The sequence below is a fragment of the Rutidosis leptorrhynchoides genome, chromosome 3 (assembly GCF_046630445.1).
Source record: "Rutidosis leptorrhynchoides isolate AG116_Rl617_1_P2 chromosome 3, CSIRO_AGI_Rlap_v1, whole genome shotgun sequence".
NCBI classification, from domain to species: domain Eukaryota; kingdom Viridiplantae; phylum Streptophyta; class Magnoliopsida; order Asterales; family Asteraceae; genus Rutidosis; species Rutidosis leptorrhynchoides.
Window position 1 is genome coordinate 460,256,091 of NC_092335.1, and position 11,879 is coordinate 460,267,969.

General features: G+C 31.7%; 2 protein-coding genes and 1 non-coding gene across 3 annotated transcripts; 2 read left to right on the forward strand and 1 right to left on the reverse strand.

Annotated features, from left to right (window-relative positions):
* The first annotated feature begins 926 nt into the window (after positions 1–926).
* TRNAR-ACG (transfer RNA arginine (anticodon ACG)) lies at positions 927–999 on the forward strand. Its single transcript has one exon. It is a non-coding gene; the product is annotated as a tRNA-Arg (tRNA).
* An 877-nt stretch (positions 1,000–1,876) lies between these two features.
* Positions 1,877–4,113, forward strand: LOC139898026 (uncharacterized). The gene is made up of 4 exons (XM_071880737.1): positions 1,877–1,925; positions 2,801–2,875; positions 3,542–3,646; positions 3,757–4,113. Exons 2-4 carry the CDS (start codon positions 2,831–2,833, stop codon positions 3,844–3,846), a joined length of 240 nt encoding a protein of 79 aa, XP_071736838.1. The 5' UTR covers positions 1,877–1,925; positions 2,801–2,830; the 3' UTR covers positions 3,847–4,113.
* Positions 4,114–4,381: 268 nt separating this feature from the next.
* On the reverse strand, positions 4,382–11,640 carry LOC139898028 (zinc finger CCCH domain-containing protein 44-like). The gene is made up of 10 exons (XM_071880738.1): positions 11,313–11,640; positions 10,394–10,458; positions 9,969–10,156; positions 7,686–8,610; positions 7,475–7,575; positions 7,246–7,305; positions 6,898–6,948; positions 6,711–6,781; positions 6,401–6,597; positions 4,382–5,757 (listed from the first exon to the last, which is right to left on the reverse strand). The coding sequence occupies exons 1-10, from the start codon at positions 11,411–11,413 to the stop codon at positions 5,384–5,386; spliced, it is 2,133 nt and encodes a 710-aa protein (XP_071736839.1). The 5' UTR covers positions 11,414–11,640; the 3' UTR covers positions 4,382–5,383.
* Positions 11,641–11,879: the final 239 nt, after the last annotated feature.

The following is an 11,879-nucleotide window of genomic DNA, read 5'->3' on the forward strand; positions in this document are numbered from 1 at the left end:
TAAAAGTAGCAAGAAGAAAAATAATATGACGGGCTGCTGGCATGCGACGACTTTTTTTTTTTTTTTTTTAGACAATTGAACCCCGTGGTTATTATGTTTTATTCATCGACTATAAATAGAGATTACATAAACCCTAGACATATACTTAACCCTAACGGACCCAAGCCCCACATATCGGACTTGGGCCAAACCTATTATCTAACATGTTAGATAATAGGTTTGGCCCAAGTCCGATATGTGGGCTTGGGTCCGTTAGGGTTAGGTATATGTCTAGGGTTTATGTAATTGACGGGGTCACAGGATCAACCCGCTCTTGATACCATGTTAGACAATTGAACCCCGTTGTTATTATGTTTTATTCATCGACTATAAATAGAGATTACATAAACCCTAGACATATATTTAACTCTAACGGACCCAAGCCCACATATCGGACTTGGGCCAAACCATTCAGCAATACATTTTTAGATATTATAGGCAATAATAATTGGATGTTTTTTTTTCCTTTTCTTTTGTGTGCAAGTTGGAGTCTATCAAGATCACCTTTTTTCTTTAAATCCATCACATATTTTTGTCATCATTCTCGTTTGATTTTTTTTTTTTTTCAAATTGTAATAGGTTTAGTCTTGCAAACAACCGATCTAAATCAATATTTGAAAGATTGCTGGTGCAAATCAAGCAATCGTACGAATAATCGATGCAAATGAATATGAATAACTAAAGTTGGAGTGGGGCCGATTATTATTTTTTGTGTGTTATTGTGTATAATAATTTATACTGTATATTTAGTAAGTGTTGCTTTTCAGTCACTCCTAAGTTGTGATGACATTACACTAGGTGACAATTCAGTTAACTAATTTTATGGCATTAAGCCATTCAGGTAAATATCTTTTAGTAAATATAGCAACATTAACGTAGTATGTAATGACTCTGTGGCCCAATGGATAAGGCGCTGGTCTACGAAACCAGAGATTCTGGGTTCGATCCCCAGCAGAGTCGTTCCTCTACTTTTTTAAATATCATTTTACTTGTAATAATAACAAAATTTCAAAACACCTTGTGATTGTATGTGAAAAATCCGTTATCTTTAGTTATTCGACTATCACAAGTCCTTCCTAAATCCTAACTGAGTTATGGGTCTTTAAACACTAAAAAAAATGGTCAAACTCATCGTATCACGTCCGATTTTTCTTTTTATGTGTTTTCTCTCGACATTCGTTTGTTATAAGTGTAAGTTGTCATTAGTAACATAATCGGCTTCATATTCAAACTTGTAATTTTGGATTGAACTAATTCTATGTGACGAAAATGAAATCATTGGCATGAAAACATTTAGAGTTTTAGAATCACCGATTTGTCAACTGCGTTGTTGGTCTAAGATTAAGGATGGAGAAAGTATGTACTCCGTATTGTTTTTGTGCAGATATAGATAAATGCATCAAAACGGAGGAAGAATGTAATACAAACTTATGAAATGTGTTAGTTGTGCTATGAACAATATTAGCGATACTTTATTTTATGATATATGATGATGAAAATAAGTAAAATTGTATAAGTTTGTCTATACAATTCAAATTTAGTTTATTCATATGAATCTTTAATTATAATTTATTTAAATGCTAAATGAACTTTATAAATGTCACTTTTTCAAAAAATGAACTTTATAAATTGGTGTAAAGTGTTGAGATATTTTGATGTTACAATATACTCGTAATACGGAGTACTCCGTAATAATTACTCCGTAGTAAACTTAAATTGGTGAATAGAATGACGAGACAACAAGTTTAGGGCGTAAAATGTCACTTTTTCAAACATTTGTGGCCAAACTACAAATTAATAAAAATGTTAGCTAATAACAGTATCCATCTTGATCTGATGAAGGGTTTTCGGTAGGAGAGGAAAGTAGGGCACCAAATTGAATCTAGGTGAGATTAAAGCTTTTTATTTCATTACAAAGTTGTTAATTTTTGTTCATGATAGCATCTTAATTGAAGTATCAACAACTCACTCATTCATTACGTGTGGTTTGCTTATAATTATGCGAATTATTATTACCAGGGGATGAGTGGCTAAAATTTGTTGAAAGTTTAAATAATTCTGCTTCAATTACTGATTTTATTTTCATAAGTGATGTTTATGTTTATTTGGTTCTGAAGTTTAGATTTGGATACCTTTCATTGCATATTTTGCTCTACAAGCACTTGTATTTCACTATTTATGATTTCTGTACATAGATGCATAAATTAGATTAAGGGGTGTTTCACTTTAATTGATTTTAGGGTTTACAGACTTATAGAAATATAGAAAAGCTGATCAACTATTTTCTACTAATTTATGAACTCCAAGTTTTAACCTTTTGGATTCATTTAAGTTCATTAAGTCAAGTCAATAAAGCTCATAATCAGTGAAAGATGAGCTTATTGGCTTTTCCAAATTCAAATAAAGTGAGCTTTTCTAGAAAACAAATCCTCATTCGACCCGCTTGTTTGACTCGTTACCTGTCATGTTTGACCTGCCAATTTACCACCATTACTGTACTTTACTTACAAATTTTGGAAGTGTATGGCATGTTTATAGTCTCTGTTTCTAGAAATTCAAACAAAGTGAACAAAACTATCCCTCATATAATTTATTTAGGTTTGATTAAGCTATTATTGTGATTTGTATGAATTTTTAGATCTTGTTTCATGTAAAAAATGACTATGTATATGTAACTTATATGGCTTTATTTGGTACTTTGTGTAGTGTTCCTTTCTTTAATGATATAAATCTTAAGTTCGTAATGTTTTAATTGATGCAGTGCTCTCTTTTTTGATTGTAAGACGTGACAATGCATCCGCCTTTGACGTTACATAGACACCCAATGTGTGCTGAAGTAAGTCAAACGACTCATTTTACCCTTTTGTTTTTTTTTTGTTAAACAGCTCTACAACTACAGAATGCTCTATTACAATTTAAGATATGAATTTAGTTATATAGGATACTAACAGAAAGATATATCTTATTACTCTTCATAACAGTGTCACTTGTAATAATCATCTATTGTAAACAATGGTGAGTTTAGGTTGATGCCCGTGGTGTCACGGGACACCACTAGTTTAAAATTTTTATATAGAAAATATTTTTTAAATTATTAAGGACACCACTAAATTTAATTAAAGGACCCCATATGAATTTATAGTTTTTTCCTTTAAATTATATATGACTAAACTAAATTTAACTACTCGGACCACATATATTATTCAAGTCTGTCGTTTTTTTAAGGTAAACGATCACTAAAATGGCATTCAAATATTATTAGTACTGAAAAAAATTCGGGACCCCATTGAATTTTGATCCTAGAATCGCCACTTATTGTAAATATGTAAATATGAATATTTAGCTTTCTTATCTACATTTGAGTTTAGCTTTCATCATACCATGTATCCCTAACTATTTTAGGATGGCTCATATAGTTCTTATTTGTTCGTATTGAGTGAAGAATCTAATTATTAAAGCCATGAAACTTGCTCATCGTTTGTCTTGTGTTTGATCTATGTAGATAATTGAACTATTTCAGAAATGTCATATGGACCATCCTTACGGAAAATTCTTTGGTGACTGTACAGATCTCAAGATAAAGCTTGATAAATGTTTCCGGCAGGAAGTAAGCTACTCTTAAACACATGTTTTTATTGTTTTATTCTACACAATATTTGAAATCAAAGCCATTTTTAAGAAGTTAGGTTTTCATAATGTGTTTCTGATTGTTGGCAGAAAGCTATGAAGAGGAAGGCGAATTTTGAAGAGAGCAAAACATTGAAAGAGAGACTACAAGCGTATAGGAAAGAAACAGCCGAAACCTAGAACATATTATAAACACGGAGAAGTTTTTTGTTATGTGACGCATGGTAATTTGAGAACATTCATTTAATAACCAGATAAGTGTCGGTGTCGTAGTTGGAGACCGATTATATATACACATAATTAAAAAAAAATAAGAAATTAAATGATGTTTGAGTACATTTATTGTAGTGGATACATTTATGGAATGTTGCTACTTCTGTATGCTAAACTGTGTAGCTTGTTTCTTTTTATTTTATGAGTATGGGTTCGAAAACTTGTTTCTATTGATTTTGTTGAAGGGTTACGTGTTCCAAGTTTCTGTTTGTATTATTTTGTGAAGATTGCGGATTCAAAGTTCAGAAATATTAAGTTGTACGCAAAAGACAAAGTACCAGGGTTGGTGAAATTCAGTTTTACTGTATAAAATAGTTGAATTAGATCATGCTTTAATATTTGGCACATGTTGCATCAGTTGATCTAAAAACTGTATATAAGAAAAGGTCATCAAAAGATCTATGTGTTTTCAGATGCATAAACATACAAAGTTTTCTTTGTTCAGGCTATATGAAGAATATTTACTCTTATGTACGTGATCTAACTGAGTTGTCCTGTAACCATTTCCGACCCATACCTTGACTTACGACCCACATTAAGATATGCTTATGTTAAGGTTTGAACCTCAGACTGGGTTATCCCTTAACTGTTTCCGACGCATTCCTTGACCCACGACCCACATCAAGATACGCTTCTATTAAGATTTGAATCCCATAACCGTTTCCGACCCATTCTTCAACACACGACGCACATCAAGATACACTTCTATCAAGGTTTGAACCTCAGACTGGGTTATCCAGTAATAACTGTTTCCGACGCATTCCTTGACCCACGACCCACATCAAGCTACGCTTCTATTAAGATTTGAATCCCATAACCGTTTCCGACCCATTCTTCAACACACGACGCACATCAAGATACACTTCTATCAAGGTTTGAAGCTCATATTGGGTTATACCGTAACCATTTCTGACCCATTTTCTTGACCCATGACTCGCATCAAGATATGCTTCTATTAAGGTTTGAACCTCAAACTGCAACCACGTGTATTATTTAACAATCTCTTTATTTCTAGCAGCACAATTCATCATATCAGATTTAACCCAAAATTTATTCACAAACTAATATATGACCCTGAACCACGTAAGTCAAACTAGTAACAAACAACCCGCCCATTTTCGTCAAGTTTACGCACAGCTATCTCAACCCTGTAAAAGTAGAGCATAAATAAAGCCCTAAAAAGACCAAACACAATTTCACAAGAATTAAAGTTAAATTCTTCAAGTTTATAAACATATAGAGACCATAAACACCTAATCCCCAAAACTACTAGTCCCTTTCGACACCTTACCATTATTTAGGCTTAACACCCTAATCCAATAACCGAAGGTCCTTTTCAACGCCTTACTTAGTAAACTGCTAATAGACAACAAAAAACTGCACATACTAGTTTGACTTACAGTTAACACCAAAACACAAGTTTTCAAAACAACCCATGAAAACATCACTTTTTAGGAAAAGCGAGACGAAGAACGGCAGTTAACGGTTTGGCCTGTTCTTTGGTTTGACCTGTCTTATAAATCTTGGACTCTGACGCAGCTTTGTCTTGAATCCAGTTCTTAAGTACTGACAATGATACGGGCCCTACCGTATCACCGTTTGATCTAGTAACATACCATTGAGAGCTTTCAGTGTCTTTAAGGTCCTCGTTATCAATGTTTGACTTTTCATCAATAGAGTCAAACAACTGAGTTGAACTTTTGACCGCAGCAGACGCTTGTTTGTACTTGTCTTTCTTGTCCAGTGAAGTGAAGAATTTTTCAAGTTGCTTCGCCATTTCAATCTTTTCAGATCCAGGTGCTTGTTGCATAATTTCTTCTGCACAGTCGCATAGCATATAAAATTAATTTAATTTTATCATTAATACATATGACATTAATTTTTTTAGCAGTAGAAATTTATTTTGTACATCATCTAAAACTTTAACAGTTGTCTTCTCTTGCAATAAATAACAGCCTAAATGTTTTTTTTTTTTTTTTTTTTTTTGTTTTTGAAAGGCAAACTCACACACACTTTACACGAAATATTTACAATAATCCACGAAAATATGTCCACTACGGGACTTGAACCCTCAACCTCTTGGTTAAAAGGGCCACCTCGATACCGCTAGGCCAATGGCCCTTTCTTTTTATTTTATTTTATTATTATTATTTTTTTTTTGCGAAAAAACTTAAACTTTTATAACGAAGGGACGTTTATCAACCGATAAAAAGCCTATAAATATTACAAAGAAAATAACCACTTTTATAAGTCTTTTAGATTCCATCAAATCATCCATTTTGCTACAGCTGTTAACAAACTATTCAGTTAATTAACTATAATATATTAAATAAATTATCGAGATCAGTTTGTCCAGAGCGATAAAGACTGACTGGCAATATGCAAAAATAATAGTCATATTTGGAAAATAAATAAAAAATTATGTATATGAAAAATACAGGCAAAGCATTTATAATAATACCAGAAGTGTCTTTAAATTTTGCAGAAGATGTATGTGTTAGAATAGATTTAGGCGATTCCTTATCGTCTTTATTATTATCATCTTCAACAGGTTCAACTTCTTCAATATCTGGAATCACATCCCGGGGCTTTTCTAGTAACTTCGACCGCTTTTCTGGATTTTGTAACATTTCCCTTTTTTCCAAGTAATCATGCAGCGTATAATCTATGTTATTAAGGACCACATTAACAAGTTATTTAAGTTGGCTAATTGTATATTATAAGTAAATACGTAATTAGGTCGAATTACATCAAACAATAAAAAAGGATATTCTCTTCTCCATCCTTTTTCATTCGCTTGATCGATACGGTGCTTCAATAATGTCAGCTCTCGCGGAATCCACTGATTGACAAAAGATAATAATAATAATAGTTAATTGTTTAACCGAGGTTTTGCAAATAAATGTATGTAATATGTGTATAAACTAATAAAACATGAATGCATGTTTCACAACGTACGTGTGTTACAATGTCCTTGTGCAGTAACTTAGCCTTTGCTTCAAGTTCAACCTGACAGACAAGTCAATTTTATCAGTTTCTTATCAACAACACACTCGGATCATATAATTAACATTCAATTATAATATCTACAAATTAATTAATAGAAACAATAAAAAAGATATGCTACGTATACGAAATGTTTTATGTCAACTGTTAGGTATTAATATAAGTTACTAATATTTCTTACTTTAAGTAAGTATAGACCTCATATATATGTTATGTTTAAGTAAATGATCTACGAATTCCGATATAAAGCACAAAAGCAAAATATAATAACTGTTGCAGCTAGTAAAATTGTAAACTTACAAATTCAAGCTTTTTAAGTAGGCCCGATTTCACTTTATTTCTCAACTCTTGACATTCTTCCTGTAATAAAAGATTCAGAAACATTTATATTTCTACTAGAAAAAATCTAATACACATTTCAGAACAAAAGTTTTAAAAAAACATTAAATCCCTCATTAGAAAAGTAAGTATATATAAGACATAATATACGAAGAAATTAAGTCTACGGTGAACTAATTTAATTTCTTACATTAGAGAAATCATCATCTGAAAGTGAATCGATGCTGATATCCGTATCCACCGCTTGTAGCACAAAAGTTTCATTTTCGCCAACTGAACATTTCTTTGCACCTGAAAATATGATACCAAAGATACACTATCATGCATTAATACAAGTATTAAATTAAATTATATATTTCTAAATATAGCATTTTAAGTCAAATCATAAAGCAATTTATAACCTGTTACTTGCATAAGTTGAAACTTTCTTGAAAAGCAACCATTTGAATTATCTTTAACTCTCACAAAACTCCCGATCACCCGACTCTCGAAAGTGTCGGGTTCGTTTTCAAATTTCTGAACTAAACTTCTTCTCAAGTACACAAGTCTAATGTTATCGGGAACAATCGCTGCAAACCGAGAGCGTACCGGCTCGTTTTCCTCTATTATATTATCAACACTTTTCTTTTTCTTATTCTTACGAACTACCAACTTCTCGTCATCAACATCGAGATCCTTTTCCTCCGAATCACATTCGATTTCGTCCTCGTCGTCCGATGACGACACTTGATTTTCGGCCAAATGAGTTTCCAAAGAGTCGTATATTCGATTAAGCTTTATTGTTTTCCTCTTGAAAATCGACTTTAACCAATCATCGCATTCAATAGTCTTCTTTTTTTGGAGTAAGTTGTTATCGGTGCTATATCGCTTTATAATGGTTTCTAGATCCCGTTGAGATAACGGATTAGTAGTATCTTTATTAAGATGTTTTAGAAAATCTATGATACGGGTCGATCCCCATCCGTTGAATTCTTCCTTGTTTGACTTTTCTTCGACTTCTTTTCTGACTCTTTTGACCTTTTTGTTGACTTTCTTCTTAGATGGCTTTGGTGTAGATCTTTTCACTTTTTTTGTCAAATCAATTTCTTCAATTTCTTCGATTTCTTCTTCCTCTTCAAAGTAAGATTCAAACACATCAACTTCATCATCATCATCATCATTATCATTATCATCATCATCGTCTGAATCACTATCTTTTATCGGTTTCAGTTTGGCCTTGGCTAATTTGAGTTCATCAAGAGTCAACTTTTCTTCCTCGTTAATAATCAACCAATACTCCTTAAACAGGGTCTCAAAAGTATCTCGATTATCAAAGTCCACTTTTTCCTGCAAAATCACTATTCAAGTTAGGGATATAGTAAATACACTATTTGTTACATCTAAAGTTATTATCATGGTTGCAAGGTTGAAAAGGCACGCGTCAGTCAGGACCTTGAAAGGTCAAGTCGGTCGAGACGGCTGTTGACCAACTTGACTTTTAAATATAAATAAATATCCCTTGATCCTACCACTATATAGGGTAGGATCAATGGGGAAGTAACCAATCGGGGGAAAGCAAAATTTTTTTTTTTTTTTTTTTTTGGGAATTTGTTTTTTCAGGCGGCATCAAGATCACACGAAAATATGAACATTTAGAAAATACACTTCGTGATGAATGTTATTATTTAGGCGGAAAAACGATCGACAAAAATAACATTCAAGATAATATTGATCGTGGAGAATGTTAACGTTTTTTTTTCCATGTTTTGTGAAGTAAAATTTAGCCCGATTTAGAGTTTAGGGTTTATGGTTTGGGGTTTAGTCCCTAAACCCAAAACCCCAAACCCTAAACCCTAAACCCTACCCTAAACTCAAAACCGTTCGTGTTAAAAACTCAATCTAAATCCTAAATCTAAACTCTAAATCTAAACCCTAAACCCTAAATTTCTAAACCCTAATATCTAAACCCTATAAACCCTAATATCTAAACCCTAATATCTAAAACCTCAACATACGCTCGAAAAACACGATAATTGTTATATATTACTTCTTCGAGCGTTTTCCCGCCAAAATAAAAACATTTATCACAAAGTGTCTTTATTAAATGTTCATATTTTCATCCAATCTATAATGTTCTTGAACAAAGTTTTTTCAAAAAATGAAAAAAAAATACATTTTGCTTCCCCCAATTCCCCCTATTGGTTACTTCCCCCTTGATCCTACCACTATATATATATATATATATATATATATATATATATATATATATATATATATATATATATATATATATATATTTCAAAGATAAATATTTTTAAATAATTGATTTACAAATAAGATGATGTGGTGTAAGTTTAAATAATATATATAGGTTTTTTATAATATAATAATTATAGTGTATTTATTGATTTATCTTTAAAAGATACAGAAATACTATGTAAGTCGGTATTTTCCCACAAAAGTCTACTTTTGACCGACTTTGACCCGACTTTTCCGAACTTTGACCTGTCTTTTTAGCATTGCACGACTAATTAGACGTTTTTTGGCGAAACGGGATGGGCTAGTCACCAAACAGCCGTAACGACCACCGCAACCGCCGTTTGCAAACATGCATAGTTGTGACACTTGTCGATTTGGTCATATTTTTCCTTCACAGTAAATATCGAACAAAATGTAAAAAAAAAATTGAATTTTTTTAGAAATACCCCATCAGAGTCAACATCTTTGCCTTCTTCTATGAGTAACGTAAGCTTTAAGCAGTTTCGACAGAACCCTTTTTTTCCTTTGACGCGAACAAAATCAGCAGACTTGACACACCTCCCACATACACTTATTGGGCAGACATAACATTGAAAATCGGAAGGTCGGTTACAATCATCACATTTATGCCAACCTGAAAAAAAAAAGAAACAAAAAAAATAGTTAAGTACAATTTTACAATCACCATGATAATTTCATAAATCTACAACAAAAAGCTTTTATTTATTAATTAAATACTTAATTTTAAATCAAGTTGGTTCATTTTTCACATTTAACTAGCACCAAGAATGAAAAACAACTTGATCAACATACATTATATCATAGATTTACTCCATATAAGTGAGACTATTGAAGTAAAGTTGTTGCTTACCACATATAAATCGACTTTTGGCATTCACTTTCACACAGCTTCCGTGATACGATTTTAGACAACTCCTGAAATTAAAAAAAAAAAAAAAAATATAAGTTTGTACTTTGAGTAAACCATCATAATAGCACATGTAAAAGGGCAATATAAAAAAACTGTTTAAATAGAAAGGAAAAAAAGTGAAGAAATTGATGAAAGAACAACATTCAAGTATTCAATACAGAGCAACTTGAAAGACCATTATACCCTTGGCTTATAATTCCTACAAATTAGTTGCATACAGTCACAAATGATCCAAAATAGAACTCGACCAATATAAAGAGTTCTCTCATTTTAATATGATATCCAGCAATACATACAACAATCATCAAACCACATGAGAAAGGGTATTTCTGGAACAAATAAATAAAAATAAAAAAATATCCCAAATAATAATCCTGACGATGAAAGATCAACATTCATGCATTCAATATAGAGTGACTTGAAAGACCATTATAGCCTTGGCTTATAACACCTACATATACATATAAGTTGCATATTGTCATAATGATCCAAAACAGAACATGATCAATATAAAAAAGGTTGTCTGGCATTTAGATATGATATCTAGCAAATACAACATTCATCAAACCACATCAGAAAGGGTATATCTGGAACAAAAAATAAAAAATATACTGTTAAAAAATCCTAAATATTGATCCTGATGGTGAAAGATCAACATCCTACATAAAAACAGATTTAGGGATTGCATGAAGTCAATTTTTGATACAACAAATAAAAAGACCGATATACCCCTGAGTCTAGAAAACAGTATACAAACAAAGGATCTATTCTTTTACAAAAAATGCAGAAACAGAGGATTAAATAATAGTTGATTATAAATAAAATGAAATTATTATAAAGAAATAGTTGGAAAACTCACTTATGCTCACAGATGATCAGTTCACCACCATCTTTGCATACAAAACACCAATCTTCACAATCATCTTCATTTTTTTCAACTTTTTTCCGTTTGTTTGTCATCGCTGCAAGTCAATGTGTGTTCTGATTTTTTTGTGTTATCTTTTTAGAAATTAATTATAAATTTCCCCCTTTCTTGAAAACTAAAAAGCACAAAACTTTGAGCAAAATCAATTGGGTAAACAGATTATGAAAACTAACCCATTTGAAGAGAATGCCTAAAAATCAAGAAATTTAGGTGAGATGAATGTAACGGAAGAAATGAAAGAACAAGATATTTGTAAGAAAAGCAAGAGAGAGCAGAAAAGGGACTGAAGTAGCTATTTTGCAGAATAATAATTGTAGGGTTTTTGGTGAGTGGATTTTAATAGATGCTAAAAATTACTAGAACCAGAAGTTAAGCATTATTGTTATAAAAATACCCAAGTTCTAATTTTGAAATTTGTAGAAGAAAACGATATAGAAAGAGTAACGATTTATTACTAACAGTAAAATTCTAGTTACGAGTATCAATTATTTTTTTGTAATT

What these genes read in the sequence shown, in the direction of transcription:
- LOC139898026 (XM_071880737.1), top strand. Translation starts at nt 2,831, where the DNA reads ATGCATCCGCCTTTGACGTTACATAGACACCCAATGTGTGCTGAA. An exon ending in GACACCCAATGTGTGCTGAA is followed by an intron (nt 2,876 to 3,541) that starts GTAAGTCAAACG and finishes TGATCTATGTAG; the next exon opens with ATAATTGAACTATTTCAGAA. An exon ending in ATAAATGTTTCCGGCAGGAA is followed by an intron (nt 3,647 to 3,756) that starts GTAAGCTACTCT and finishes GATTGTTGGCAG; the next exon opens with AAAGCTATGAAGAGGAAGGC.
- LOC139898028 (XM_071880738.1), bottom strand. Translation starts at nt 11,413, where the DNA reads ATGACAAACAAACGGAAAAAAGTTGAAAAAAATGAAGATGATTGTGAA. An exon ending in CAGATGATGATTTCTCTAAT is followed by an intron (nt 7,306 to 7,474) that starts GTAAGAAATTAA and finishes CTTTTATTACAG; the next exon opens with GAAGAATGTCAAGAGTTGAG. An exon ending in GAAAAAGGATGGAGAAGAGA is followed by an intron (nt 6,598 to 6,710) that starts ATATCCTTTTTT and finishes CATAGATTATAC; the next exon opens with GCTGCATGATTACTTGGAAA.